The sequence below is a fragment of the Nicotiana tabacum genome, chromosome 23 (assembly GCF_000715075.1).
Source record: "Nicotiana tabacum cultivar K326 chromosome 23, ASM71507v2, whole genome shotgun sequence".
In the NCBI taxonomy this organism is placed as follows: Eukaryota; Viridiplantae; Streptophyta; class Magnoliopsida; order Solanales; family Solanaceae; genus Nicotiana; species Nicotiana tabacum.
Window position 1 is genome coordinate 31,560,848 of NC_134102.1, and position 26,407 is coordinate 31,587,254.

Consider the following 26,407-nt stretch of genomic DNA (forward strand, 5'->3'; position numbering starts at 1 on the left):
GAGATGGGCTTTGAGCTTTTGGGTGGACAAAGGCCATTCTTTTTATCCATTTTCATTCCAAATTCTTCTGGATAGCTTTTTACTTCTCTTTTCATTTTTTTCTGGATAGCTTTCACATTCCTAAAGACAAGGTCGTTTTAACTGAAAATTTACAATGGTATAGAAAGGAAATAATACCTTGACGGAGTTATTGTAGAATCCAGTAGCAGAATCTGCAGTTCATATATTAGATACCTGAACCAGAATTTGTTTTACTACTGAATTGGGAGAATAAGGATGGGTCTGGCTTTGATACCATGTGAAGATATGAAACTTGGGCCTAACTCAATCCCAAAAGCTAGATCAAGACGGGAGGATTGTCCAAGACTAACAATTCATTCCTCAACGAATGTGGGACTCTTAACACCCACTCTAACATCAACATACTGAAATCTGCTTCATCAGAAGTTAAAAGCTCCATACAAGGAGTAACCTAAGATCAATACATTGCCTAACCTGGAAATATAGAACTGTTTCACCAGGCAACAAACAAAGACTGCTTTGCACATTGACTTAAATGTTTCTCTTTGAGCCTAACAACTCCCATCTAAAAGAAATCTCGACTTTAACATAATACACCTTGTCTTCCCTAGATCTGCCATATTTTCGATCATACAGCTGTATATTTTACAGAAAAAGAGCAGATGCGTAAATTGCTTCACATCAATCGCAGATAAATGACAGTGTTTCCTAATCTTGTGTCTCATCTTCAGTATCATGCAAAAGAACACCTCGGACTCTGGCCCTACGATGTGCTGGTACCACACGGTTAGTCACCTTTGTAGAAGGAAGTTGTGCTGCTTGCTTATCTGGAGACTCCAGTGAGCTACTGGTGGTTGCAGAATCTGGGGCTGTTTTCTCAGTAATCTTTTGCAATTTCTGTCTTTTTGAGTACTGGCCAGTTTCATTCTTTTCCTGCTTTTCTTCTGACAAACCATTTGTCAACTCAAAGCATCGTTTTTGTTCAGCTTTAAGCAAATTATGTACATTTGTAAATGTTTTGTAGAGCTCCAAAGAAAGATTTGACATTGCCTCAGTTGCTGCAGTATCCACAAGTTTACTAAGTGATATAGCGATTCTTGGCATCCCCTTTGCTTTTTGAGCAACCAATTTTGCATGTGCAGCACCTCCAAATTTTGACTGTCCATCCATAACAAGCTTCACATCTTCAGACTTTACGGAAGCTATAAGGTAATCTACAAAGTCAGACCAAGAGCCTCCTATACCAGTTCTGTCCCTCATATCTTCGAGCTCCTGGGCAGATTTCAAAGAGTCCCATGTATTTGAATGGAAGTCAGTGGCACAGACACGAAGAGTAGAGGGATCACTTGGCAACCCGTGAACATGAAAGAGGAAAGGCTTCAATGGGGTTTTGTGAGGTGCTGACCACTCTGCATTTACTCTCCCAAAAATTGGCTCCATTTCATCAAACCCCATTTCCAATTTCCTCTCTGAAGAAGAGAAGCTTCAAAACCAGAATGGTCAAAAAGAGAGGAGTGCCGGAGAAGAAAAAAGAGTCAGGTGGGAAGTAGAGCTCTCGTTTGCATTTACACCTAGCAAGAGACCAAGAGTAAAAGCCAATAAAATTCATATCTTCACAAAGATATAGCAGGAAAGTAGTAAACTTACTAAAAGCTAAAAACAACGGGGCTTGTTTTGAAGGACACAGGGATCACATTTTTAGAATTAGAAACAAATGTATTCACAACTTGTTTTATTGGTGTAAAAGCAGTGTATCAGTGGAACAACAATTATAGAGTTTCTGGATTTACTAGGAGGCCTGTAGGATATGGTTGTTTTGGGGTGTTCTTTGTACCATCTCGGTACCTTATTAATGAAACCTTTACCTTATCAAAAAACAAAATCATAAGCAAAGAACTGATGTGAGAAATACCCAACTTTTTCTGTTAAAGAAGAAAAGATCTGACTTTTGGAAATAGCAAACAAGGAGTGTGTAATAGTCAGTGATCTCTAAAAAAAAGAGTAGAAGAGGAAAAATATGAGTTCCCTGCTTTTCTTTTATATACACTAAGCCCAGTTTTTAATATACATAACACTTGAATCCACTTTGCCACCTCATTGCTTAATAAAAAATCCTAAGATCTCCTATTCTAAATTGCGTAAGAACCAAAATTTCTAGTTGCTGCACACTCAAGAAACACTTATTCACCCTCACCAAGTCAAAAGCAAGCATACCAATCATTCATAGGTTAAACACATCTTACTTACATCCTAAATAAGCTCAGACAGGAATTCTCACCGAATTAAATGACCTGTTCAACACAACCAATTGAAGATGGGAGGAAGTTCTCTTTGATGCCTCATATGTACTCATCGTGTTCTCAAACCACCTACATAAAAGCAACCAAGACTGAGTCAATCCCGAAGTATAACTGTTGGGAATAAACCCTCTACAGAAATAATATTCACGGTAATAAAAGCGAAATAATAGCGTAGCACCGAGATACGGTAATCAACAAGAATAAAAGAACAACAAGAACACAAAAATTTTAACGTGGAAAACCCTTTTGAATAAGGGAAAAAACCACGGCCCCGAGAGGAACAACTGATATTACTATAGTAAGGAATTTTACACTTTGTAGGTCTGAGTAAAATACTCCAAAGACTACTACAACACTCAAAAGAAATAACCCTCTTTTGATATTCTCACCTCACTACAATATCGCTCACTCTCTATTTTTCTCACAAACTATTTTCTTATACCCTGTCTGTGAAACCTCACTCTTTCTATCTAACTCTCAAATATATTTTTCCTCTGAGATTGGTGTGTCAAAATGAGAAGCTGAAGGCGTCTATTTATAGGAAGAAGTGTCGTAACTCTTAACCAATCAAAAGTTGGTTTCCTGCAACTTGCGATTTGCAAATTGAAAATTGAGAACCAAAACCAATTTTGGTCAAAAACGTGTTTCGGTGCCCACCACCAATTTTGACATCTTGCAAATTTCCCCTCCTGTTTTTTTTCTTCCTCATTATGGGGATGGACCCCACAATAACTGCCTAACCAGGAAAACAGAAAGGAAACCTTATGAGGTAAGCTATGAAACTGAATGCCCAAAAATCAAATTCAAAATGGTTTCCTGACTTCAATCACCCAAGGAATCAAGGATTACTTCACCTTTAAAGCATGATATAAAAAGAAAGAAAGCATTGTTTCCCTTTCCCCCACTTCTCATGTTCTCAAACATTTTCGTGCAAAAAAGAAAGAGAAAAAGAAGAAACACCCAAAACAAAAGAAGGAGAATATTCTCCATACTATAGTCTATTTGTAACTGATTACTTTCAAGAAAATGGAGTAAGGCCCACAAACAGGAGGGCGTGATCCACTTTTCCATCAGCATACAACCACAACCTACTCTATCCGTCATAATCAACCTGGTGTACATTTTGGTAATAGCCATAAAACTGCACATTCAATAGAACACTCATTTTCATAATTCCAGACGCTATTGAAATAGCTTATCGCATCATGCAAATCTGTCATGCATAAGTTGATACATTTGGCTATATTAATCAGTGTTTTTGAAAGCGCAAAAAAGCGACAAGGTTTTTAGGGCTTGAAACAAAAAGCGAGAAGTGAAGCACACGATTCTGTAACGTGAAGGGAACAATTTAATTAAAAAACAAAAAGTACAATACATATACGAATTTAGCACCACAAATACAATAATCAAATTTTAATCAAACTAACTAATTTCAACATTAAAATATAAAATAGTGTCAATATTAAGCCAACTTTCAAAGTTGAGATCCAAACTATCGATCTATTTGCGTTGGGATCACTTTGCACATTATTGTTTGAAGCGCGCAATATTCGAAGCACATTGCCTAGCCCATGAACTGGTGACCCCTCGCTCCACTCGGCTTCATCGCTTTAAGAGACGAAGCGATGACTTTTAATAACTCTGCTATTAACATCTCTCCAAATATGGAGTGTTGCTTCTTCATCTCTTTTAAGGAATAATCGTTAGGTTAAAACCCAACTAAGTAAGGTTATTGTAATTAATTTTTTTAAGAGTTAATACCCTAAAACCCAATTAAACTATCATATTTTTGTCAGTTTCCTACTTAAACTATTCGGCGTCCCCCAAACCCCCCTGAACTATATTGTGGCTCGTATTAAAACACCCTCGTCGCTGACCCGGCATAACATGTGTAGATACTCGCTTGAGAGCGCGTGATAGCTGAAAAGGCCATCAAAATGGCCCACCTAACAAAAAACAATGGCTTATTAGCCTAACCCTCTTTCAAATTTATTTATTTTTAATAAATATTCTCCTTATTTCAGTTATATCCATCTTTCTTCCTCTTTTTTCACCTTTTTTCTTTGTTTTTCACCTTCTTCTTCATTTTTTAACCTTTTTTCTTCCGTTCTCCATATGGGTTTGATACTACTTTTTACTATCTGATACTACTCTTTTTCCTTATCGTCTTTTGTCTCCCTCGTCTATCTTTCTCCCTCCTCTTTCTTCTGCTTCTTTTTTTCCTTTTCTTCTTTTCCACCTTATCGTGAGCCGAGAGTCTATCGCAAACAGCCTCTCTACTTGTCCAGGTAGGGGTACGGTCTGCGTACACACTACCCTCCCCAGACCCCACTTGTTGGACTATACTGGGTATGTTGTTGCTCTCTTGTTTCTTCTGAAATTATTTATTCTCTTTCTTGTTTTAGTCTTACACATATTGTTGAACAAATACTAATTTAAATCTTCTTATTAAACTCAACACCTTGTAAAGGATAAAGTTGTATCTCTTGAATCTTCTTTATGTAATCTGGAATTAGAGAATGTAATTACTGAACAATTAATTTTTTATTTGCAAAATTTTATTTTGTGTAATCTTTTTTATGTAATACAAGATGACTTTTAAGAAATACAATACTATATGCCTTTATTTATATTTTAACTGTGCTACAAAGTGAATATAAATAAGGACTTATCAATTGGAGTCTAGCATAAAGCACAATCACAATTAAACCTAAAATTAACACAGTACATTAGATATTATTTTGGCCAAAACTCTTAGAATTAATCAATCATTCGAAAGTAATACATCATAAGTAAACTATATAAATAACTTTGTACAACCCATAAATTAATCGGCAAAGGGCCAAATATACCCCTTTACTTTCGAAAATGGTCTAAGAATACCCCTCGTTATACTATTGTGTTATCTATACCCCTGCAGTCATACTTTGGGTTCAAATATACCCCTCATTTAAACGGAGGGACACGTGTCATCGTCATGTTGGTCAATTCTAAATATCTCCTAATTAATTAAAAAGACCCAATTACCCATACCCGAAAAATAATTTTTTTTTTTTGTAAAAACTGAAAAAAAACTAAATTTGTTTTACTAAAAACTAAAAAAAACGAAAATATTTTTTTTCCCAGTTTTTACAAAAAAAGAAACTGCTTTAAAAAAACTGAAAAATATTTTCTAAAACAATATTTTTGTAAAAACTGAAAAAAAAGCTAAAAATCAATTTTCTAAAGCGATTAAAAACTGGAAAAAACTAAAATATTTTTAACTAAAAACTGGAAAAAAAAAATATTTGTTTTTTCAGTTTTTACAAAAATATTGTTTTAGAAAATATTTTTCAGCTTTTTTTAAAGCAGTTTTTTTGTAAAAATTGGTAAAAAAAATATTTTCGTTTTTTTCAGTTTTTAGTAAAAAAAACATTCAATTTTTTTTACTTTTTACAAAATAATTGCTTTAGAAAATTGATTTTCAGCTTTTTTTCAGTTTTTACAAAAATATTGTTTTAGAAAATATTTTTCAGTTTTTTTAAAGCAGTTTTGTTTGTAAAAACTGGAAAAAAAAATATTTTTGTTTTTTCAGTTTTTAGTAAAAACAAATTTAGTTTTTTCCAGTTTTTACAAAAAAAAATTATTTTTCGGGTATGGGTAATAAGTTTTTTTAATTGATTAGGAGATATTTAGAATTGACCAATAGGACGATTACACGTGTCCCTCCGTTTAAATGAGGGGTATATTTGAACCCAAAGTATGACTGCAGAGGTATAGATAACCCAATAATATAACGAGGGGTATTCTTAGACCATTTTCGAAAGTATAGAGGTATATTCGGAATTTACGTTAATATAGTTAGGCAGACGCACCTTTAAAAGTCCAACATGAGGTTTTAATATATAGGAAAATATAGTTTAGGGGGGTTTTGGAGACACCAGATAGTTTAAGTAGGTAACTGACAAAGAGGTGATAGTTTAGGCGAGTTTTAGGCTGAGTTAAATAGTCACGTGTAGTGCTACATGGAACGTTTTTTTAGATAATTAGGACTTAGGAGCGTGTACTAGACGCATTCTCTAAGACGAGGTTTTAATATGAAGGGCAATATAGGGGGTTTTAATATGAAGGGCAATATAGTTCAAGGGGGGGTTTTGGGGACACCGAATAGTTTAAGTAGAAAACTGACAAAAACTTGATACTTTAGGGGATTAACTCTTTTTTTAATTTTTAGAAAATTGATTCTTAGTACGTAAACTCAAATTACCACCGCAATTTCAAACCATTATCACAAGGGAAGCAAACTAACAGGAAATAATAACAAGATTATGGTCCGATTCACTAAAATTTGTGGTTTACCAATAAAATTAATAGCAAAAGCAGGGATAAGGGTTTTTGCTAACTAGAGACATAAAAATGGATTATAGAGACAAAGCTCGATAAAGAAAACACATACTGATTTCTGCTTGAGAGGTGAATATGAGCAGCTAATTAGCGGCAGGGCAGAGGAGTTTTAGCGATCTGGTAGAGAAAATCTCGCACCTAAATGCAATTGGAATTTTGGATCGAGCTTGCGTTCATTTGTTTTGTTTAGGCATGAATAGCGGGTAAGCAAGCGTTTGCAAAAATAGCCACAAAATTTAGAAAAAAATATCCTAGCCGAAAGATGGAAAGTTTCACCGTAATATGCTCAGTTATGGAACTAATGCATATAAACTTTGAGTATATTATAAAATTAACACATTGTGTTGAAATCTCATTTTTACGAACTCAGTGTATTATGACGGAATTTTTCCGGAATTTTAAGTGTATTTTTGTTCAAATTTTATCTGTATGAAAAAAATGGCTAGATTATGGGTGTGTTTGGTATAAGGAAAAATATTTTCCCGAAAAATATTTTTTAATTTTTCCATGCGTGGTCGGCTTAAATATTTTAGAAAATATTTTACTCATGAACTCATTTTCTTCCAATTGGATGAAAAAAATTTCCCCTCAAAGGAAGTAAAAACATTTTACAAAATTATTTCGCAACCTTCTCTACCTTATTCCTCATTTCCACCAACCCCCACCAACCACAACCCACCCATCCCAAACCTCTACTCCCACCTACCCCAACCTTGCCCACCATCTACCCTAGATAGAACTATTATTGAGAGTGCTTTCTTTTCATGTTGTAGATAGAGAATTTTTATTTTATTTTAAAAAAATGAGTATATTCTTTTCATGATGTAGTAAAAGTATTTTTTTTATTTCAACAAAACGAGTAATTTTTTCCATGATGTAGAAAAAGTATTTTCTTTCATTTCAACAAAATAAGTATTTTCTTTTCCTGAAATAGACAAAATATTTTTTTTCAACAAAACGAGTACTTTCTTTTTCCTGATGTAGAAAAAGTATTTTCTTTCATTTCAACAAACAGAGTACTTTTTTTCATGATGTAAAAAAAGTATTTTCTTTCATTTCAACAAATTAATATTTTCTTTTCCTGACGTAGAACAAATATTTTATTTCATTTTAACAAGACAAGTACTTTCTTTTCATGATATAAAAAAGTATTTTCTTTCATTTCAACAAACTGAGTATTTTTTTTTCATAATGTAGAAAAGTATTTTCTTTCATTCAACAAAATGAGTAATTTCTCTTCATGATGTAGAAAAGTATTTTCTTTCATTCAACAAAATAAGTAATTTCTTTTCATGTTGTAGAAATGATACTTTCTTTTTCAACAAAATAAAGTATTTTCTTTTTAGTTATCGAGCTCAAATTTTAACGTTATTTTTATGTGAAAAAGTAAAGTAGCACATTAGTTCATTTGGTTTTGTGTGAATTTTGAAAAGAAAAATTAAATTTTTGAAGAAAATAGAGTTGGGGGGGGGGGGGTGGAGTACAGAAAATATAGGGATTTTGGAGAATGTGGGTTGAATAGAGTAGCATAAAAAATTATTTTTCTAAAAATATTTTATACTCTCTAATCAAACACTAGAAAATATTTTCCGGAAAAAAAATTTCACTCACCAACTAAACAAGGAAAAATAGGTGATAAAATCACTCATTTTTCAAGAAATATTTTCTGGAAAAATATTTTTTCATGGAAACATTTTCCTTCATACCAAACATACCCTATAATTACGTTTAAAACTAACTATTTTTCAATTACCAATTGTAAATCAAGTTATTCGTGATTTTTTGCCCATGAATGTCCGACCGTTGAAATGAGGCCCAAATATTTTTAGTTTGTGGGATTTATCACACCCACTACTAACATATTAACCACAATGCGGTATCATGAAATAACACTACTAACAAATTTATACGTACCATTTTATTGAAATCAATATTACGTGAAAAATTAAATAATTTGTCAAAATTTTCAACATGTGAAATTCTTCAATCATTCGAGTTTATTATACTTCACTTTCCAATTATTATCATAACATGAAATGCATAAAACTTAATAGAGAATAATATGACAAATAATCATTTCATTTTTGTATATATTTACTTATCTCGAATTTTTTGTTTGGCTCTCAACTAGGTCCATAAACCTCAACTTACTCAAATCAAGATGATTCATTAAAGTGCTACTTAAACGGAACATTCTTGGTAACACAATAGTATTCAGTAAAACGGGAAGTCCTAATTACTCGTTTGTTCATTCCACTTTTTGGTCTTTTAGATCATGTCTTATAACATTGTATTGTAGCATATTACCTCCGCCCTTAATTACCACCGGGGGTGTGCTATTATTTCAAAGGGATCCAGCCGAGGTGTAAGTAGATGCTTCATTGATGAAAAAAGAATTAGTATGCAATACTAGTGGAAAGATTTACTATTAAAAAATTAGAGGTTCTTTTTTGTGCTCTATGATAAATGATAAAAAGTGCATGTTATTTAGTATGTTTGCATGTTATTTCTTATGTAAATCGTAGGGGATTACATGCTTATGAACATAAAATATGCTCACTATGTGTTTGTTGTGTATAGAAATGAGTGTGGATGGAAGTTGGCAAAACATGATGATTTGATGCAAAAAGAGCAGAGATGCAAGAGCTCGGGGGGTGCCACAATTGATGCATTGTATGAAAGGTAGGCGTGAAATGGACTAGGAAGTGAATCAAAACCAGTGAAGTATGATATTTTGGCACTGGACATGTCACGCAAAAGAAACAAAGAAGAAAAAAAAAATAGTTGGGAGCGTGCCTAGGGGTCACGCATTGTACGAACCCTAGGCACGCGATTCAACTTCTCCTTTTCGAAATAGGAGAGCTCAAGGCCGTCCCATACAAACCCTAATTGATATAAATACATCCTAAAACGTCCTTTTGAAGGGAGAGATATTACTTTAGGGTTAGACAACATATAAGGAGGCGGGAACACGCTAGGAACAAGTAGGAAGTTTCAACCACGAATTTTTTCCTTTCTTCTTCCAATTTTTCATTATTGGTTATGAATTTTTGTATTATGTTTTCACATACTTTTATGAATAGTTAATTTATCATCTAGAGTTTGGTTGAATATTTTGGAGGATGAGCTCCCGCTATATTTCAATATAATTTTGCCTTTGAATACCAGTGTTCAACTACATGCTTATTTTAGTTAATTGAAGAGCTCTCAATTGACTCTACCTATTTATTATGCATTGCTTGAGAAGAGTGCATATTTAGGTTGTTGTCGAATAACGTCACTCCCAGTATATGAGAGATCAATACGACGGGTTTAAAAGTGAGATTAGAGATAACGAAGCTTTGACGTGATCATAGTGAGCGGTGAAAAAGTGCGAGCTAGCGTAATTCGAAGGAATATGACTAGTACGTTATTGTAGTTGCTCGAGAGAGAATTATGATAAGCCGAGTGCTCATGATCAGTAGATAATACTTAGGTGAAACTGTAGGAGACAGAGCGAGAAGGATTCCGACAATTGGAGAAATCATAACTCTAGGCTTTTCCAATCTTGTCTCCAATCCTTAGTATCTTTACTTATTAATTTACTACTTTAATTTGTTAGTTAATTAGTTAGACATAAGAATCTTAATATTTATAACTTAGAAATTGTTCGAGCTTGTCTTCTTAGTGATAGTGAATAGTTGTAGCTAAACCTTAGCTCCTTGTGGAATTCGACTCCGGACTCTTAGATCGAATTATATTTACAATGACCGTTTATCTCTTTTAGGACTAGAGTCGGGCGTTATCACTCTACAGTAGGGAAGATGCATTACCACTTGTTAGACTTGAGACGTTCGCAATTGGGCCATCACGAGCTAGAGTTGGAACGTCCGCAAATAGGTCATCTATGTGTAAATCTGGGCTTTCAAGAGCCACGAGATCATCAACTCGATTCTCTAGGGTTCAACCCTGACTCTACTTGCTTAGAGATCATCGACGCTCTAGGTTTGAGGATGGGCTTTAACTACTTTAGTAGATGTTGATTTGAATGCAACTTAATTCGAATATATTTTAAATTTTCTTGAAAATGATTTGGTGTATCTACTTCAATAGTTATAACACGTTCCCGAATTAGTAAACTTGCTCCTTACGTTTTTTTAATTTTCTCTTTAACCTATTGAGAAGTCTTAATCGTTCTGCCATTGTGATTGGATTAAAATTATCCCATCGAATAGCATTATTAGCATAATAATTAACATCTAAAAAACTGCTAAATTAAAATATCACAAGAACCATGCCGATTTAATTAAAACAAAGTAAAAACTAAAAAAAGATTCTTTATATTTAAATATTGAACGAAAAGAGGAAAACTTACAAGCGTCCTCCAAAATTTAGGTCGTTGCATGATTCGAGGGGAGTTGGGAAACAAGATACGTAATTTTTAAAGGTAAATAAATACCATTGCATGGGGAATGGACCGAGAATGTTACATTTTATTTTTCTTAAAATAACATAACAATCGTAATAAATGACAAAATGAAATCTCCTCGTCCGAACCACATCCATCCAAAGCACGTTTTACTACTCAAAACAAATAGTAAAGGCTAAAGGGTATTCCCTTACACCATCCTTAGGTAGAAAAGTACCAAAAAAGAGTAAGAAAAAGAAACAAGAAATAACTCTAATTTGGCTTATTTTTGTCAACACTACTATCAGCATCCCCATAATTAGGAATGAAGCTTCTCCACCAGGTGTTTTGCCAGAGATTAATTATTTTGCTATAGATGAATTGCCCAACTCCATTATTTCCATTTTCCTTTGAAGCATTTCTTCTTTCCACTGTTTGTACTGTTTTCTGCAAAAACAAGAATTTATAAACTATGGGAAATTGAAAAATATAGTAGAACCAATAACCTATGTTGTTCGAACTTTTTCAAAATATTATATCATTCATGTCGGATCCTCAAATTTTGAAGGATTCAAAACATACCCGACAACAGTTTTGAAAAATTCGAGCAACATGGTCAATTAATCTCGTCAGGGGATGATTAAATATAATATGCATACATTGCTAGGAGTGAATCTGAGTCCAACTTTTATCTGCCCTTTGTATGTGTCATCTTCAAGCACCACATTGTGAGCAACTGGTGTCACTTCCATGAATCCCTTTTCATTCCCCTCAGTAATTATTCCTTTAAGATAAATTCTGACTCAAATGAATCAGAAACCGAAAAAATTAAAATAAAAAAAGTTTCAATTAAATAGCTAGGGAGTAGTATAATATAATAAGAAAAATAAAGAGTAAGGATAAGTTGCTGTAGAATTGGTTCAGGTGAAAATAGAAAATATTTTAAGCTTGTAAATTGTGTAAAATATTTACAAGCAGCTTTAAAGAACATAAGGCATCTTTTTTCTTTTATTTTTATGTATTTGATATCTAAAATACACTAGCCTGATTAATCAAGATTCACATAATGAGTTTATTAATAAAGTAAAATGCTTCATCTAGATTATATGGATGAAGGAATTTGAACTATATAAAGTAAAAGAACTTTAGTATTTCATAGAAGGAAAAAAAAAAAAGGAAAGATAAGAAGAGGGCAAGTAAGATTCTTTTTTTTTTTTTTTTTTTTGTTGCTAATAAGAGGGCAAGTAAGTTATTACGTGGTTTCACCAACAAATCCACCGGCTGTGAAACATTCCTCGTCCATAATTTTTAGTTTAAGGTAGTACCATAATTCTAACTTGGAAGTTGGCAATTCAAACTTAAATTTCTCATTCCACAAAATTTCCTTTGGATTACCTGCAGTGAAAAACAATTAAATCAAAAAAACGGATATGAATATTACTGATATTATTCTACCAATATATATGTATGCGTTAATTACTGAATTTGTATCCCCTTGTAATTTGCTGCAATTCTGGAGACAATATTTTCTTATAACTTTTGAAATGTGAAAACTTCTATTTTTTGTTTTAAAAGATATTACTCCAAATACTTCTATTTGTAGTTGTATCCTTTCTAAATTTTGTATGCTTTTCTTTTAATAAATTCCATCTCTTATCAAATCCATTTAAGGAAAGTTGTTAATGATCAGGAATATTAATGAAATTCCAAAACTATGACGGGAAAGGTTATCTACTTTGCTATATTATACAGGTTAATGTAAATTGATACTACAAGAATAGGAATGAAATACAAAACCTGAGGAAATTTTTGTTCTGTAGGATTGAGATCCACATTCAACAATGACATAGTACGATGGTTTCCCTATACAAATCAAAGTAATAGTCCATAAATATAACCAGGGGCGAAGGACCACCCTTCGTCGGAAAATGTCGAAAAATTAACACTGTGTATATAGGTAGAATTTTGGATTTACATGCATGTAATACATATTAAACACCCTTGCAACAATGAAGATTCATAGCTCAGTGGCAAAGGGTGGTCAAGAGGGCCTCATGGGTGCCGGTTCGAGCTTCACTCTCCACAATTTTTATTTTTCTTGTACAAGTATGAACACCTTTGAAATATTTTCTAGCTTCACCACGGAATATAACGACCTAAAGGGTGGCCCAAAAGTAAAAAGAAGTAAAGAAGAAGATCATTCATACTCGCCAAAGCAAAGTAAAAGAACTTTTTGGGTGTGTTTGGTAAGAAGGAAAATATTTACCGGAAAATATTTTCCCATGTTTGGTTGATTTAAATGTTTTAGAAAATATTTTTCTCATGAACTCATTTTCCTCCAATTTGAGGAAAATATTTTCCCTATCAAAATAAGGAAAAATATTTTACAAAACTCTTTTTCAACATTCTCCACCCTAATCCCCATCCCCACCAACCCACCCCCAACCACCCCATCCATCCCACCCCCAAATCACCCCTACCCCACCCACCCCCATTCCCTACCCCCTACCACACCACACTCACTCTAACCTCGTCCATCACCCACCCTAAATAGAAATATTATAAAGAGTATTTTCTTTTCATGTTGTAAATAAAGTACTTTTTTTATTTTAACAAAATAAGTATATTCTTTTCATTTCAACAAATTAAGTATTTTCTTTCCCTGAAAGAGAAAAAGTATTTTTTTTCAACAAAACGAGTATTTTTTTCTCTTTCAGCAAACTAAATATTTTCTTTTCCTAAAATAGAAAGAGTATTTTATATACTTTAACTAAACACTAGAAAATATTTTTCGGAAATTATTTTTCACTCACCAACCAACCAAGGGAAAATAAATGATAAAACCACTCATTTTCCATGAAAATATTTTTTAAGAAAAGATTTTTCATGAAAAATATTTTCCTTCATACCAAACATACCCTTTATACACCATATATTTCCCAAAACAAATATCTACAGATAGTAACTTTAAAAATAAGACATGTTATCTATCACGATAAATTAAAATACACAGACAGTATAATCACAATGTACAATCATTATGCATAACAACTTGTTTGGATTGTTGTTACTTATCGTTTCATAATGTATTGTATTGTATTGTTTGATGAATACAATATTTGGATAGATTGTATCATTTGTCGTCGTTTCATGATGTCAAACACCAACAGTATGAAGAATAAACTTGCAATATTATTAAGAAAAAATAGGATACAAAGTAGAATTATTATATAAAAAGTAGGATAAATGATAAAATACAATTATTTAATAATAAGGAAGGGCAAGATGAGAGAAAAAAGTAAGGAAACGACGTCACCACACCAAATCTGTCGTTCCATAAAGTGACTTTTTTGTCATTACGAAACAATGAGTTTAACGATACAATACAATAAAATTTAAGTAACAACCAAAATAAACATTATATTTAAAGTAACAATATGATACAATTCAATATGTAGCAACCATCCACACAAGTGTAAGTTAAATTCTTACCAATAATGCTAGAGTGACTAATAAAAAATAAGACAAGTTATCTACTAGAACATATTAAAATACATAGGTAGCTAGTATAAAATTATTTTAAAATTTTCAGAAGTTAAATCCTTACCAATAATGTTGGAGGGGCGAATGCCTCGGGCACTTACAACAAAAACTTCAAGGAGTCCTCCCTTCATGGAGTTTTGCTTTCTTTCTTTCATATTTCCTTTTAGTTTAGGGATTAATAAATCTTTAGGCAATTCTAAGTAATGCAACAGAAAACATATATAGAAGAAGTTACAGAAAGAAAAAGAAACAGAAGTTTGGTAATGTATCAGAAGACGTTACTAGTTCATGCATATATACTATGAATGACAATAACCATTGATCCAGAATTAAATAATACTTCTTTAAAGGAAACAATTAGTAACGAACAAGTTATTAATACTCTATAGCTCTTACTTATATGGAAATCCAAATTTAAACTCGTTAACATTATCAGATTATAGGAAAATGAATTACTTAGAAATTCAATAAAATATCACCCACAAATGAAAAAGAGAGAGAATAAAGATGGTGCCGTCATTTTTTATTTTTATCCAACAAATTTAGAACCAGAAAAGACAAGTTTAACGTTAGATAAAGACATTTTTCCTTCCCCTCCTATAAATTTTTCTCTTTTGTCGTTTTTGGAATCTTCTTTAGATCGTTTAATTACGTTTTTCTTTTGTGCCTCACTATTTACGTACACAAAGTCTTCGTTATTTTCGTCGTATAGTATCATATTAGCTACTTTTAATATTAATTATGATAAAAACTAAGTGTCCGCCAAATCATATAGATAACGAGGTTCTCTATCAATTCACATAATAAATAGGCTGTAAATAATTAAGAACACACAATATTTACGTGAAAAACTCCCTGATCAAGGGATTAAAACACGACCTACCCCAGTAGGATTTCAACTCCACTAAACTGTGCAAACTTCATATTACAACCGATTGCAATCTAGGTATTAAACTCTTAATCTCTCGCCCCTTACAATAACTTTATTGTAAACTTTTTACAATAACCCTATTACAAAGCAACACTCTTGACTAACTCTAGTCAAATAACCAAAATAATAATGATTAAATAATGTCCTACAAAATACTTTTAGAAAGCCGTGTAGGAATATAAGCAAAGAACAAAAGACAAAGACACAACAAACTTAAGGATTTAAGACATCTTCAGTGTTGGGATTTGGTTCTTGGTTTGTAGCAACTTTGTTCTTGAGTGCATCTGGAGGAAACAATGGTAGCTGGCACTTGAGATGATAGGTTTTTCAGATTATCAAGTGTTAGGCCAAACCTTGTATAAAGTTATTTATATATGGGAGAGCATGTGTAAAGAGATAGGGACATTACAACTTTTGGTTTGGCCTCTAGCAGCAGCGGCTGTTCCCTCTACGAATCAGACGCCTTCCCCCTGAGAACCAGCTTCCTGATACCCAGCTTCCTGTTACCTTGGCCTGTTACCCCCCTCAATTATCTTTCCCCTTTTGGAATAATTGAAAAGAAGATATAATAAGTACATGCAAAAAGAAGTCCAACAACATTAACTCATGCCACTTATGTGCACATAATATGGTCAAAATGAGAACACAAGAGATTAATATTGCACAAAATAGAAAAACAAAGTAACAGCAGTACCAATCACATAAATATTATAAATTCAATAACTAAAATACCACAATCATTAATTAACAACAACAAAAGGAGGACATGATTAAGATAAGACTAGAAATGGGTTCAAAAGTAGGAGACATTGGGCAGGAGATAGGAAAGATTAGGGAGTAAAAGCCTTGAGGAGTCTGTCCACTCTTTCATTTGAAACTCTTTAATCAGTGATTAGCTTCTCCTTTAGGTTCTCAACCTCTTTCCTCAACTCGGCATTCTCAGCCTTCAACCTGGACATCTCTTCCCCCCGGGAGCCACTGGAACCAGGTTCTTAAGTGAGTTTGGATTGTAGAATAGCATTTTCAGCCTTAAGTCACTTGATCTCAGCATTGGCGGACTCCTGAGCATCAATCAGTTGGAAAATGGTTGAGTTGCTCTCCATACCTCTTTTCTTTACCACATACTCACATTCTTCCGGTGTGCTCATGGTAAATATTTGCTTCCCGGTCCCCACATAAGACTTTCTCAACGGGACATCAAAATGCTCAAAGATTTTTTGTGAGCAGGAACTTATATGGGAGACCATGTTTTCCATCCTTAAAGCTTTCCACCTTTAGCATGTGTTCAATCATGATCCCAGGAAGATTGATAGAAGTGAAGGAACCCAATGCCTCGTGGAGAACCATGTCTTCAATGGAGGTTATAGATCTCCTCTCAGCCCGAGGCAACAACACCTTGTTTACCTGCTCAAACAATAACTGATAGTCTGGTTTAAGAGCCTTCTTATACACCCTTTCCCCGAACAAAGTGTCTTACCTCTTTACAATTAGCTTTTTAAAAGCAAGGGGAGAATTTCCCTCCACTGTTCAAGCCCATCTGTGGGCACTTCAAGAATCTCCCCAAGTATGTCCCCACCCAAGACAAAATCCTTTCCATTAACTTTTGAACACAACGTGGCCTCATCCACAACAATCAGCCCAACATAAAAACTTCTTACTTCATCTTCGTACACCTTTAGACTTTGAGGTACAAAAAGATGACTCCACTTTTGGAATTCCATAATCTCCACTAGGTCTTTCATCCCTGGTTTATTAGTAATTTCAGGGTCAAACACTCGACCCCACATCACTTTTTGATTTTTGAGGTTGGCTTTTCTTTCCAATTGAGACAACTCTACTCTTGCCCTTTTGGAGGAACTAAATTCCTCGCTAGTACTCTTCCTAATCCTCATAGGCTTATTCTCCTCTTTCTCTTTCTATTTCTCTGCTTCTTCTTCATTCTCCACTTCATCACCCACTTCACTCAAAAGTTCTTTCTTAGTAGGAGCATAAGGAGAGGGAGAAGAGACAAACTTTTTGGGAGTTTAATTTTTTTACTTCGCTGGGGACTAGAACTAGAAGGTTTGGGAAGAGTGATAGTAGGGTTGGTTTCGATGGAAATTGGGGCTTTTGTGGGTGAAGTATTTGGCTCAGCTCCAGATGGAGATATCACTTTAGATGGAGACGTTTTGGGAGATAAAGTTTCTTGTTGAGACATGTTTGATTTTTCGGAGAAAAATACAAGAAGAAGAGGGTTTGAGGAAAGAGAGAAAGTAATGTTCTGTGTTTGAAGTGAGGAAAGTGACACAAATTTCGGTTTATAAAATAAAAAAGGGGACCGAATACAAAAGGGTGTGAGAGAGGAAATAGGTCGATTTGGAAGGGATGTAACGTTTGGTCATAAAAGACATTAGAAGAGGCGGGAACAAAATAATGACATGGCACCATACCAGTTTAAAAATACATATAAGTGTTAAAGGAACTACTGACATGAGTCATAGGAATCATGTTCCTTGACAATTTTTCAAAATGTGAGCAAAGACTTCTAGATATATGCAATGTTAGTTGTCACTTATTTTGTCCTGAATCTGCCATGCGTGTCTACCTGTAACAGTATAGAGTTGAGTTAGATGCTGCCAGAAAATACTTTTTAGCATGGTACCTTTCCTTCTTCGCATAGACAATCATCGAGAGAGACCATGTACTTAGTTGAGCTTGATCATCCCCAACTCAAGACGATTTCTCTCAAAGTGTTCTCTACTTAGTGCCTTGGTGAAGATATTCGTTACCTGGTCCTTTGTCTTGTAGAACTCCATATAGATAAGACACATTTTAACATTTTCCCTCAAGAAGTGATGTCGCACATAAATGTGCTTTGTCCTCTTGTGCTGCACCGGGTTCTTTGCCATGTTGAGAGCACTTATGGCACACAATTCGTAAACATACAAAAGTATTCAAGTTGTTGCTTGATCCAAAGCAGTTGTGCGCAACAAGAGGCAACAACTACATACTCAGCTTCAGCAGTAAAAAGAGTCATATAGTTTTATTTCTTTGTACCCCATGAGATCAAACATGACCCTAGGAAATATGCCATTCCAGATGTACTCTTCCTATTCACCAAATATCCAGCATAATCAGCATCAACATATCTAGTCAAGTCAAAATTATCTCCTGAGGGATAGAAAAAGACCAGGTCATATGTTTCCTTGAGATACCTCAAAATTCTTTTGGCAACCTTCAAGTGTGATTCTTTTGGACTTGATTAAAGCCTAGCACACAACCCAACACTGGAAACAACTTTAGTCCTGCTAGTCGTCAATTACAGAAGTGATCCAATGATACCCATATATATAGTTTCATTAACATAAGAGAACCATGTTCATCCATGTCCAACCAAGCAATAGTGGCTATGGGAGTATCAATGGTCTTAGAATTTTCAATCTCAAATCTTTTTAGCAACTTCTTGAAGTACTTTTGTTGATAAACCATGGTCCCTTTTTAGGAATTATTTACTTGAAATCCAAGGAATAAATTTAGCTCACCCATCATGCTCATCTCAAATTCGCTACCCATGATCTTTGCAAATTCCTCACAAATGGAATAATTTGTTGCGCCAAAAATGATATTATCAACATAGATGTAACGACCCGGCCGGTCGTTTCGAGAGTTATAGCTCCGTTTTCCCTAATTCTAATTCTTTATGTTTTATTTAGCCGTATTGTGTTGTATCGGGTTGGTTGGTTCGGGTCTGGAGTGGTTTCGGAGTGAATTGAGACAATTAATCTCTAAAGTAGAAGCTTAAGTTGGAGAAGTCAACCAGATGTTGACTTATATGCAAACGATCTCGGAATTTAATTCTGACGGTTCCATTAGATTCGTTAGATGATTTTGGACCTAAATGCGTGTCCGAAATATAATTTGGAGGTTCGTGGTAGAATTAGGCTTGAATTGGCAAAATTAGAAATTTGGCGATTTTGGTCGGCAGTGGAAAATTTGAAATCGGGGTCGGAATGGAATTCCTGAAGTTGGAGTAGGTTCGTAGAGTCATTTGTGATGTGTGTGCACAATTTGAGGTCATTCAGACGTGGTTTGGTTGTTTTCGCATCGGATATCGAATTTGGAAATTTAGAAATTCTTAGGTTTGAATCCGAATCCGAGGGTAATTTGGTGTTTGGATGTTATTTTGAGTGATTCGAAGGTTCGACTAAGTTTTTATGTTGATATATGACTTGTTGGTATTTTTTGTTGAGGTCCCGATGGCCGAGGGGAGATTTCGAGTGGTTAACGGATTTGTCGAAGTTGGAAAATGCAGTTGAAGCTGCTGCTTCTGCTATTTCCGCACCTTCGTAAGGAAGAGTCGCAAGTGCGAGGTCTCAGGTGCGCAAGGGGAGTCCGTAGGAGCGGGCAGTACTGTGCTACGCAAGATGCACATGTGCAAAGAATTGACCGCATCTGCGAGCTCACAGGTCCGAAACCTGGGGCGCAGATACGGAAAGGGGGACGCTAGGCAGGCTTCGCAGAAGCGGAGAAAACGCACAGGTGCGCCTTCGCAGGCGCGGGGTTTTGGGCCGCATATGTGGAACCTGGGCTCCTAATTGAGTTTCGCACCTGCGATGGATTTTTTCGCAGGTGCGGTGGCGCAGAAGCGGGAAATTGTCCGCATGTGCAAAAAACTTGGGCAGAAACCATAAATAGAACCCTTCGCGAATTTGGTTCATTTCCACCATTTTCAAGTCGGTTTTTGGAGCTTTTGGAGTGATGTTTGAAGGGTGATTCAAGGGCTATCAATAAGGTAAGTTGATTGAGCCCTAATACTTGTATATATAGTAATTTTCCGTTGTTTAATCATTGTAATTAGTGAAAATGAGGGGTTAGAGCTTAGAATGTTTGGAGAGTAATTTAAGGATTTGAAGGACCAAACGATGTCGGATTTTGATGAATTTGGTATGGTTAGACTCGTGAGTGGATGGACTTTCTAGTTTTTTAAATTTTGTCAGATTTTGAGACGTGGGCCTGGGGGCCGAGTTGAGCCAATTTCGGGTTTTGAGTCTAATTTGGTATTTTTCTTTTGGAATTCATTCCTTTAGCATAAGTTGATGGTATTGTACTGATTGTAAATATATTCGGAGAATTTGGAGACCAAATCGAGGGGCCCGAGCATTTCGGAGTAGGAGTTCTACGTTGTTGAGGTAAGTAACAATTTTAAATCTGGTCTTGAGGGTATGAAACTCGGAGTTTGGTATAATGTGACTCTTTGGAGGTGGCACCCATGCTAGGTGACCGACATGTAGATGTACGCTGTGAGGGATTGAGTCTTGGTCCCTCTCGAGAGACTGTGAAGTCTAATAGCCTTTATTTGTGTTTATATGCATTCCTGTTTTACTAGAACTTGACTACCTTTCATGTTAGAAATCATGCTTAGGCTATATTCCTACTCATGGTAGTTACACTCAATCATAGTGTTTCCTGTACATGTTTACCTCAATCTCTGTTATTTGTTTTTCCCTGATGATATACCGTAACACTTTGATTTGGGCTGCTTTCCCTTTCTTTATTGAGAGCTTTGAGATTAGAGAGGTTCATGACTTAGTAAGGCCGAAGGCCTGGTAGTGAGGTATTGTTCTATGGTACGTGAGTTATCCGTCACGTGAGTTGTCCGTGCGGATCCTTATGTTTATACTATGGCACGTGAGTCGTCCGTGCAGCACGTGAGTTGTCCGTGAGGATCCAGATATGATATTATAGCATATGAGTTATCCGTGCAGCATGTGAGTTGTCCGTGCTTATAGCGCTTGGGCTGTAGGAGCCCCTCATAAGTCTAAACACTCCTAGTGAGCACATGTACCTATTGAGAGTGTGTATTGAGGGTTGAGAGCCGAGTGTGAGGTTGAGATGGATTGAGTGACTGTTGCCTTGAGAGGCTGTACCTGTTTTATTTATTATTGAACTTGGTTGTTATCTGTTGTTGTTGTGAGATTTCTGGAAGATCCATATCTGTTTTACATGAAGGCGAACTATTTTGACTTACACCACAGGATTTGAAAGCATGTTCACTCTTTACTGAAAACTTATAAAAATGAACTATATTGTATAGTCAGTGCTTCTTAGTTCCTTATTTATTTATGTTACTTGTTGAGTTGGTTGTACTCGTGCTACACCCTGCACTTCATGTGCAGATCCAGGTGTGTTTGATTACGGAGGTCGTTGAGTCCGGGAGGATCGATTACCGGAGACTACGAGGTAGTTGTCAGCATCCGCAAGGCCTTGTCACTCCTTCTATATATTTCTTTCTGTCTTGTATTGATCCTTAGATACTGGTTGTATTATTTTGGTTGTCTAGATGCTCATGACTTAGTGACACCCCGATGTCAGGCTATTTTTCCGCACTTATGTTTTTATTTGGGCTTTACCCAGTATTTATGAAAAACTCCGGATATTTATAAATGTCTTAATTCACTTCTGTTAAAATTTTGAAAGAGTCTTGGAAAGGTCGGCTTGCCTAGTACCACGATAGGCGCCATCACTACATGGTTAGTTTGGGTCGTGATAGATTGGTATCAGAGACTATGTTACATTGGTCTCACGAGTCACGAGTGAGTTTTAGTAGGGTCTTGCGGATCGGTACGGAGACGTCTGTACTTATCTTCGAGAGGCTGCAGAACCTTTAGAAAACTCCACATTCTTGAATTCTTGTCATGCGAATCTGTTGATTCTAGTAACTAAACATCTATTGTTTCATTATCTCATAGATGGTGAGGACTCGTGCTACCGGTCAGGAGGGCCAGCCACCAGTACCACCAGCCAGGGCTGCGAGAGGCCGAGGCTGTGGTAGAGGCCGTGGTAGGGGTAGAGGTGCAGCCCATACAACAGTTGGGGTAGTACTTGCAGATCCACCAGTCGTCCCAGATCAGGACCAGGTTTCAGTTGTTGATGCACCAGCTCAGGCATCACCTATACCTATTGTGATTCCAGGCCTTTAGGAGGCCCTAGCTCAGATTCTGACAGCGTGTACCGGCTTTGCTCAGGCGGTCTCTATGTCGACGGTTGCAACCACTTCTCAGGCTGGGGGAGGCACTTAAACTCCCATCGCTTGCATACCCGAGCAGGTTGTTTAGGGACTTCAGACACCAGAGGCACCACCAGCCCAGCCGGTTGCAGTTGCACATGATTATGTGGTTCCTGCTATGCCTGAGGATGATCAACGTAGGTTGGAGAGGTTTGGGAGACTCTAGCCACCACCCTTCAGTGGCACAGAGAGAGAGGATGCTCAGGACTTCTTGGACAGGTGTCAGAGGATTCTCTGCACTGCTGGTATTCTGGAGACTTGTGGGGTCTCATTCACTACCTTTCAGTTTTCTGGGGCTGCACTCAGATGGTGGGAGACTTACGAGAGGCGTAGGCCTATTGGCACAGCACCCCTTACTTGGCAGCAGTTCTCCGTGGTCTTTTTGGAGAAGTTCATGCCTCAATCCCGCATAGAGGATTTGTGCAGACAGTTTGAGCAGCTTCGCCAGGGCGACATGTCTGTGACGCAGTATGAGATCCGATTCTCGGAGTTGGCCTATCGTGCTATCTGGTTGGTTCCCACAGACAGGGAGAGGATCATGAGGTTTATAGATGGTCTCACTTTTCAGGTACGGTTGCTCATGACCAGAGATAGGGTGTATGGTGCTACCTTTGATGAGGTTGTTGATACTACTCAGCAGATTGAGGTGGTTCGCGGTCAGGAGAGGGTTGAGAGGGAGGCCAAGAGGCCTTGTGGTCAGGGTGGATTCAGCGGTGCTCCTTTTGGGGGTCAGTTACAGCACGGTAGAGGTCGTCATTTCAAACAGACTCAAACAACTCGGTCATTTCACTGTGGTGCATAATCTGGTCATGGTTCTCACAATCATCAGCAGGGCCAGTCATCATTCAGTGTACTACCAGCACAGAGTTCTCATCATGCCCCGCCTGCTCAGGTACCCTCGGGTAGTTCCTTTGGGCATCAGGAGCAGCAATTTTGTCAGAGAAAGGGTTGTTTCGAGTGCGGAGATTTTGGTCACATTATGAGAAATTGCCCTAGGCTATTGGGTGGGACTCCACAATGGAGTACTCGGCCGATGTCACCAGCACCAGTTCCTCTATCACCCACCCACCCAGCTAGGGGTGGAGCTTAGCCAGCTAGGGGCGGAGCCTAGTCAGCTAGGGGTCGCCCGAGAGGGGGAGGCAGATTAGGGGTGGTCGTGACCGTTTCTATACCCTCCCTTCCAGACTAGATGTTATTGCTTCAGATGTTGTGATTACAGGTATTGTCTCAGTTTGTCACAGAAATGCCTCCGTATTATTTAACCCTGGTTCCACGTATTCATATGTTTCCTCGTATTTTGCCCATTTTTTGGATATGCCTCGTGAGTCTTTAGTTTTATCTGTGCATGTATCTACTTGTGTGGGCAATATTATTGTTGTGGACCACGTATATCGATCATGTGTGGTGACTATTGGGGGTCTGGAGACCCGAGTGGATCTATTGTTGCTCAGTATAGTTGACTTTGATGTGATATTGGGTATGGATTGGTTATCTCCATGTTATGTTGTACTAGATTTTCACGCAAAGACCGTGACGTTGGCTATGCCGGGATTTCCGAGGGTTCGATGGAGAGGTTATGTAGATTATGTACCCAGTATGGTGATTTCATATTTGAAGGCTTAGTGTATGGTTGAGAAAGGTTGCCTGTCTGATTTGGCTTTTGTGAGGGATGTTGGTGCAGAGACTCTTACCATTGATTCTGTTCCGGTGGTACGTGATTTTTCGGATGTGTTTCTTGCATACCTGCCGAGCATGTCGCCTGACATGGATATTGACTTTGGTATTGATTTGGTGTCGGGCACTCAGCCCATTTCTATTCCACCGTATCATATAGCACCGTCAGAGTCAAAGGAATTGAAAGAACAACTTCAGGAAATCCTTGATAAAGGGGTTTATTCGGCCTAGTGTATCACCTTGGGGTGCACCGGTTCTATTTGTGAAAAATAATGATGGTTCCATGAGAATGTGTATTGATTATAAGTAGTTGAACAAGGTCACAGTCAAGAACAAGTATCTTTTGCCTCGTATTGATGATTTATTTGACCAGCTTCAGGGAGCGAGGGTGTTCTCCAAGATTGATTTGAGGTCCGGTTATCACCAGTTGAAGATTCGGGATTCAGATATTCTTAAGATAACTTTCAGGACCCGATATGGTCATTATGAGTTTTTGGTGATGTCTTTTGGGTTGACCAATGCCTCAAAAACGTTCATGTATTTGATGAACAGTGTATTCCATCCCTATTTGGACTCATTCGTTGTTGTATTCATTGATGACATCTTGGTGTACTCTCGTAGCTAGGAGGAGCACACTCAACATTTGAAGATTGTGTTACAGAGATTGAGGGAAGAGAAACTATATGCAAAGTTCTCCAAATATGAGTTTTGGCTCAGTTCAGTAGCATTCTTGGGGCACGTGGTGTCTAGTGAGGGTATTCAGGTGGATCCGAAGAAGATAGAGGTGATACAGAGTTTCCCTAGACCGTCCTCAGCCACAGAGATTAGGAGCTTTCTTGGTTTGGCGGGTTATTACCGTCGCTTTGTAGAGGGATTTTCATCTATTACATCGCCCTTGACCAAATTGACCCAAAAGGGTGCTCCATTCAGGTGGTCGGACGAGTATGAGTAGAGCTTTCAAAAGATCAAGACTGCTTTGACCATAGCTCCAGTGTTAGTTCTACCATCGGCTTCAGGTTCTTACACCCTGTATTGTGATGCCTCGAGGATATGCATTGGTTGTGTTTTGATGCAGGATGGTAAGGTGATTGCATGTGCCTTGCACCAGTTGAAGACCCATGAGAAGAATTATCTTGTCCATGATCTTGAGTTAGCAGCCATTGTTCACGCCTTGAAGATTTGGTGTCATTATTTGTATGGGGCTCATTGTGAGATCTATACTGATCATCAAAGTCTACAACACCTGTTTAAGCAGAAGGATCTTAACTTGCGTCAGCGAAGATGGTTGGACTTCTTAAGGACTATGATATCACTATTTTGTACCATCCAGGGAAGGACAATATGGTGGCCGATGCTTTAAGTCATCGGGCGGAGAGTTTGGGGAGTTTAGCATATCTTCCAGCAACAGAGAGACCTTTGGCATTGAATGTTCAGGCCTTAGCGGGCCAACTTGTGAGATTGGATATTTCGGAGCCTAGTCAGGTATTGGCTTATGTGGTCTCCAGGTCTTCTCTTTATGACCGTATTAGGGAGCGTCGGTATGATGACCCTCACTTATTTGTTCTTCAGGACAGAGTCCGGCGAGGTGATGCTAGAGATGTGACTATTGGAAGTTACGGTATGTTGAGGATGCAGGGCCGGATATGTGTTCCTAATGTAGATGGGATTCAGGATTTGACTCTTGGGGAGGACCACAGCTCGCGGTATTCCATCCATCCGGGTGCCGCAAAGATGTACCAGGATTTGAGACAACACTATTGGTGGAGGCGGATGAAGAAGGATATAGTTGGGTTTGTAGCTCGATGTCTCAACTGTCAGCAAGTTAAGTATGAGCATCAGAGACCCGGTGGCTTGCTTCAGAGATTAGACAATCCGGAGTGGAAGTGGGAATGGATCACCATGGACTTGTAGTTGGGCTCCCACGGACTTCGAGGAAGTTCGATGCTATTTGGGTTATTGTGGATCGGCTGACCAAGTTTGCTCACTTCATTTCAGTTGGTACTACTTACACTTCAGAGCGACTAGCTGAGATTTACATGCGAGAGATTGTTAGCCTGCATGGTGTCCCAGTTTTCATCATTTCAGATAGGGGCACTCAGTTTACATTGCAGTTTTGGAGGGCA

General features: G+C 36.9%; 2 protein-coding genes across 5 annotated transcripts; both read right to left on the reverse strand.

Annotated features, from left to right (window-relative positions):
- Positions 1-356: 356 nt before the first annotated feature.
- LOC107825246 (uncharacterized) lies at positions 357-6,913 on the reverse strand. Of its 4 annotated transcripts, none has more exons than XM_016652076.2 (3): positions 6,757-6,913; positions 2,300-2,390; positions 357-1,592 (listed from the first exon to the last, which is right to left on the reverse strand). In XM_016652076.2, the coding sequence occupies exon 3, from the start codon at positions 1,474-1,476 to the stop codon at positions 730-732; it is 747 nt and encodes a 248-aa protein (XP_016507562.1). In that variant the 5' UTR covers positions 1,477-1,592; positions 2,300-2,390; positions 6,757-6,913; the 3' UTR covers positions 357-729. The 4 variants fall into 4 exon arrangements, with proteins under 4 accessions (XP_016507562.1, XP_075102486.1, XP_075102485.1 ...); XM_075246385.1 differs by having other exon boundaries at positions 2,269-2,390; XM_075246384.1 differs by lacking the exon at positions 6,757-6,913 and adding an exon at positions 2,711-2,829.
- Positions 6,914-11,364: 4,451 nt separating this feature from the next.
- Positions 11,365-14,765, reverse strand: LOC107825248 (elicitor-responsive protein 3). Its single transcript, XM_016652081.2, has 5 exons — positions 14,699-14,765; positions 12,889-12,954; positions 12,348-12,486; positions 11,751-11,889; positions 11,365-11,538 (listed from the first exon to the last, which is right to left on the reverse strand). The coding sequence occupies exons 1-5, from the start codon at positions 14,763-14,765 to the stop codon at positions 11,365-11,367; spliced, it is 585 nt and encodes a 194-aa protein (XP_016507567.2).
- Positions 14,766-26,407: the final 11,642 nt, after the last annotated feature.